This window comes from Mauremys mutica, chromosome 3, assembly GCF_020497125.1.
Source record: "Mauremys mutica isolate MM-2020 ecotype Southern chromosome 3, ASM2049712v1, whole genome shotgun sequence".
In the NCBI taxonomy this organism is placed as follows: domain Eukaryota; kingdom Metazoa; phylum Chordata; order Testudines; family Geoemydidae; genus Mauremys; species Mauremys mutica.
In genome coordinates, this window is record NC_059074.1 from 101,123,159 (window position 1) to 101,128,209 (window position 5,051).

Genomic DNA, 5,051 nt, shown 5'->3' on the forward strand with positions numbered 1-5,051 from the left:
AGTATTGTTAGTACTTCCTAACACATAGAGATGAATTTCACTAAAAAACTATTTTTGATCTTTCTTTTTTTGGCTTTGTTTAATTCTGGAGGACCATTTTATCTTCTCAGTCACAAAATTATAACCAATGGACATTGCTCCATTAAAGTTTAAAAGCATAATCCTGTACTAAATTAATAGTATCTGTAAATCTCTAGTCTTGATATCATGTGATAAACCAGTTTTTCACAATGATAAAAAGCTGTACAAAGTATAAAATCAAGATGACAATATTTTATTCAGAAAAAGAAATAAACAGCCAGATTTTATGAAAAGGGGAATGACTGTGAAATGTGAGGTGAATAACTCTATGCAGGATTGGAGAGGTTTTCAGTTTGGAAATAAATTCATTGTTGAACAGTCAAGCCGGAGTATTTTACAGCTCACAATCACTTTCATTGCTTTTCGAAACCAAGGATAAAAGACAGAGTAAATCAAAGGATTAATGGCAGAGTTGGAATAAGTGAACCAAACCACAATGTCAAAGACAAGGGGTGGTGTTATGAAGTTAAAAAAAGCATCAGCTATTACAGTTATAGAATAAGGTGACCAGAATACCACAAAAGCAATCACAGCAATACCAATGGTTTTAGCAGCTTTCCTCTCTCTTTTGCCAACTCTGTCACTGTAATTATCAGACGACTGGGTGTTGTTGCTTATCATCTCTATCATTCTAGCTTGCTGTTTAGCCACAGCAAAGATTTTGCTGTAAAGTGCTATCATTGTAAAAAAAGATATGAAATAAAAGAGAGAAGATACAACCACCCATGTTTTGTTGAAGACAAGTTGACAGCTCCCTACACATGAGAGGGCATTTACTGATTCTTGTATCCCTTTGTCATTAGCCCCAGTGAAGACAACAGAAAAACTGTATACTAATGAAAATATCCAGGCAACAGCTATGAACATGCCTGAAACTGGCACTGTGAACTTGAGAGGGTAAATTAAAGGATCAGTAACAGCAACGTAGCGATCAACAGAGATAAAGCACAAGTGAAATATTGATGAATAACAACAAGATAGTTCTAAAGAACTGTGGAATCTACAGAATGTTTCCCCAAAATACCAGCATGTTTCAACAGATCTTATACTGCTGAAGGGCAGCACAGTCAGACCCAAACAAAAATCAGCACATGCCAAGGAGGCGAGCAAAATATTTGTAGGAGAGTGAAGCTGTTTGAAATAAGCAATTGTAATCATTACCATTAGGTTTCCACCTAGTGTAAGAATTGTCAGAAAACCAAGCACAACATACAAAGTTATCCGGATTCCAGAAGACCATGATGTTTTATAGCAAGATCCATTAATATTCTCAAAGCAATATTGTGCTTCTTCATTCTGAAGAAGCGCTGAAGTCATGTTGTGCTTTTGTTGTTAACTACTCTGAGCTTTTTAGTGTTTGCATTTGTATACCAACGGTGATGGTGTGGAACCGATTAGTCAAGCTCTTCAGTTTTTACATCTTTCTGAAAAAGAGAATTAAAGTCAACATGAGTGAGAGTACAATAATTCCAAAGAGTTGTTTTATATCCATCAATATACCAGAAATGTGTACGAAAATAGGAAGTAAAAAATAGAACACAGCAAAATATCTGTTTACCTATTTCAAAATGCTTTCAATGGTATTTTGAAATAAGTAAACAATTAGCAAAACTACTTTATAATTGAAAAATGTATTTAGGGTTTAACTGTATTTTTACCTATTCATATTTATTTAAATTTCCTCGATGCCTGATCTTTCTATTTAAGTCAATTGCAAAACTCCCATTGACTTCACTGTAGTTGGATGGACTCCTAATGCCTTACCTTTTGAGAAGCTTTTCTTCAGATATAACCCTAGATTAAAATGTGAATAGATGGCAGGAAGAGATGCATGTTTTCAGTAGTGCTTTATCCTCAAGGCTGTCTTAGCAAAGTTAATGAGAAAGTACTGGCAGGCTGTCCTCTCAAAAATGAGGTGTGGGATGAGGGGAAAAAGAGCAAACACAAGGGAAATTTAGCAATCATCCCATAAAGTGAAATCCCTCAGGTAAAGGGTGGAAACACTGTAGAGTCTGAAAAAAACCCATCATTAAGCAATCTAGTTTGATTCATCACAAAACAGTCGTTTAACCAGGTATATACTGTCATCCATATGTTTGAACTAAGTCTTATTATAAGATCCTTCCTTTATTTTATTTTTTTTTAGGCAAATTTAACTGGCTCCCACAGCAAACAGGTGTTCTCATTATTATTACTGTAAATTGCTTTGTCGGGAATACTGACTGAGGAAACTGAGGTCATAGATAATGGTACATGTGTTAAAGAAAATCTGTCCCACCTTTATTAATCTTGCAGCGGGGTATTTTTCTCTCTCTCTCTCTCTCTCATATATATTTTGACCATTTTTCCACCCTCTGGGCCAAACTCATTCCAGTGTTGAGAATGGAGCCAGGATTGAGGCAGCTTGTGTCATCCCGATGTGTCTGCTGTGGTCCAGTGCAGCACCCAGTGCAAAGTTCCTTTGCCCCATGGATTTCTGCAAGTGTAAAGTTGTTGGAGCAAGCTCTGAAGCTGGCAGGGTTCATCTGCCCTGGAGGCCATATGCTGAGGGACTGTGCAGCTGCTGTGCTGGTGCGGGCAAAGAGCTGTGGGCAATACATGATTTAGGTCCTGTCTTCCTCAATGAGTAAGAGCAGATGTAGACGTATGGTTGACATGGCTTCCATTCAATTTCCATTCCAAAGCTGTTTTCTATGGCTTATAGGTTCCTCAGAAATGCAGGTCGATCCTTTAGTGGTGTTCAGGTCCTTAGGACGGTCTATATTATGAATTTATGTTGGTATAATTCCATCGCTCAGGGGTATGAAAATCCACACCTCTGAGTCCTCTCGCAGTTAAAGTGATCTCACCTCCAGTGTGGACAGCACTAGGTCGATGGGAGAATTCTCCCATCAACCTAGCTACTGCCTCTCGGGAGGTGGATTACCTACACCAACAGGAGAACCCCTCCCATCTGCATAGGTAGCATCTTCTCTGAAGTCTTACTTTCACCCCTCGCCCCCTTCCTCTGCCAGCAGGAGGATGTGCTGTTTTTACCCCTCTACCTCCAGCCAGGAGGGTGATGCACTGGCTTACCACCACCCCCACACAGCCCTCTGCCCCTGGAGGGGGACAAAGTTGCAAACTCATTCCAGGGCTCAGTAGGGAGCTTAGCTGCTGCTGAATCCTGGCCTGGAGTGTCAGCTGCTGGATCTGGAGCCCAAACTGCGCTTTGTTCAGAGTCATGAACATTTCAGAGTTACGGACAGCCTCCATTCGCAAGGGGTCCGTAACTCTGAGGTTGTACTGTTACTGTTGTGATACGTGAAGGGGCGGGGGAGTTGCTCCATTTGATGGACACCCAGCCAGCCAGTTAGCTGTAAAATCCACCTTATCTGTTCTCTGCTTGCTTTACCTCTAAAGGGTTAACAAGCCCACTGGTAAAAGAAAAGGAGTGGGCACCTGACCAAAGGAGCCAATGGGAAGGTAAAACTTTTTAAAATGGGGAAAAAAGCTTCCCTTTGTTTGTGTGTGTGTGTCTCTCCCAGAAAGAGGGGAACAAAGGGCAGCGGGAATGCTGGGTAAGGATTGAACCAGATATAAAAATTCATCTTCTATACCTAGAAGAAATTATTTGGAGAGGGGATGTTTAGTTAGATGCTATTAGGGTTATATCTTATTTTGGCTTCTGGATCTCCTCTGTGCTAACCCCAAATTCTTATGTTTGCTTGTAACCTTTAAGCTGAACCCCCAAGAAAGCTCTTTTGGGTGCTTAATTTTAGAAATTGCTCTTTTAAAAACTAGCAAAAACCTAAATTCCAGATGTATTTTCTTTCTTTTTGTTTTAATAAAATTTACCTTTTTAAAGAAGGATTTGGATTTTTGTGTCCTAAGAGGTTTGTGCATATGCTGTTTGATTAGCTGGTGGCCACAGCTAATTTCCTTTGTTTTCCTTCTCAGCTCTTTCCCCTGGGCAGGGGTAGAGTGGTGAAAGGGCTTGAGGGTACCCCACAGGGAGGAATTCCCAAGTGCTCCTTCCTGGGTCCAAGGGTTTTTTGTTTTGGTTTGGTTTGTTTTTTTTGCATTTGGGTGGTGGCAGGGTTTACCAAACCAAAATCAGAGAAAAGCTGTAACCTTGGGAGTTTAATACAAGCCTGGAGTGGCAAGTATTAATTTTTAAAATCCTTGTGGGCCCCCACTTTCTGCACTCAGAATGAGAGAGTGGGGATTCAGCCTTGACAACTGAACTACCATCTAGCCAGTTATTCTGCATTTTGTAGTTGTGCATTTGATTTTTCCTTCCTAAGTGAAATACTTTGCACTTGTCTTTATTGAAGGGAGGGAGAATTGTATGTCCCCCTTCTATTTTACCTTCATTCTGCCATATATTTATGTTATAGCAGTCTCAGATAAGAACATTTTCACAGCAGATTTGACAAAACGCAAAGAAGGTAGGTACCAATGTGAGATTTCTAAAAATAACCACAGCACTCAGCCCAAGGTTTAAGAATCTGAAGTGCAGTCCAAAATCTGAGGGGGATGAGGTGTGGAGCATGCTTTCAGAAGTCTTAAAAGTGCAACACTCAGATGTGGAAACTACAGAACCCGAACCACCAAAAAAGAAAATCAACCTTCTACTGATGGCATCTGACTCAGATGATTAAAATGAACATGTATAGGTCCGCTCTGCTTTAGATCGTTACCAAGCAGAACCCATCATCAGCAAGGACACATGAAGGGACATAAGAATCTTTAGCACATCTGGCATGTAAATATCTTGCAACACCAGCTACAACAGTGCCATGCGAACACCTGTTCTCACTTTCAGGTGACATTGTAAACAAGAAGTGGGCAACATTAGCTCCTGCAAATTGTAACCAAACTTGTTTTTCTGAGCAATTGGCTGACAGCACTGAGCAGACTTGTAGGCTCTAAAGTTTTACATTGTTTTATTTTTTAATGCAATTATATTTTTGTACATAATTCTACAT

The 5,051-nt window shown here is 39.9% G+C and overlaps 1 protein-coding gene across 1 annotated transcript; it reads right to left on the reverse strand.

Annotated features, from left to right (window-relative positions):
- Positions 1-369: 369 nt before the first annotated feature.
- LOC123367098 (trace amine-associated receptor 7a-like) lies at positions 370-1,398 on the reverse strand. Its single transcript, XM_045011117.1, has one exon. The coding sequence runs from the start codon at positions 1,396-1,398 to the stop codon at positions 370-372; it is 1,029 nt and encodes a 342-aa protein (XP_044867052.1).
- Between the last annotated feature and the right edge of the window lie 3,653 nt (positions 1,399-5,051).

Bases quoted from the DNA above. Each gene is read 5' to 3' on its own strand.
- LOC123367098 (XM_045011117.1), bottom strand. From the start codon at position 1,398: ATGACTTCAGCGCTTCTTCAGAATGAAGAAGCACAATATTGCTTTGAG.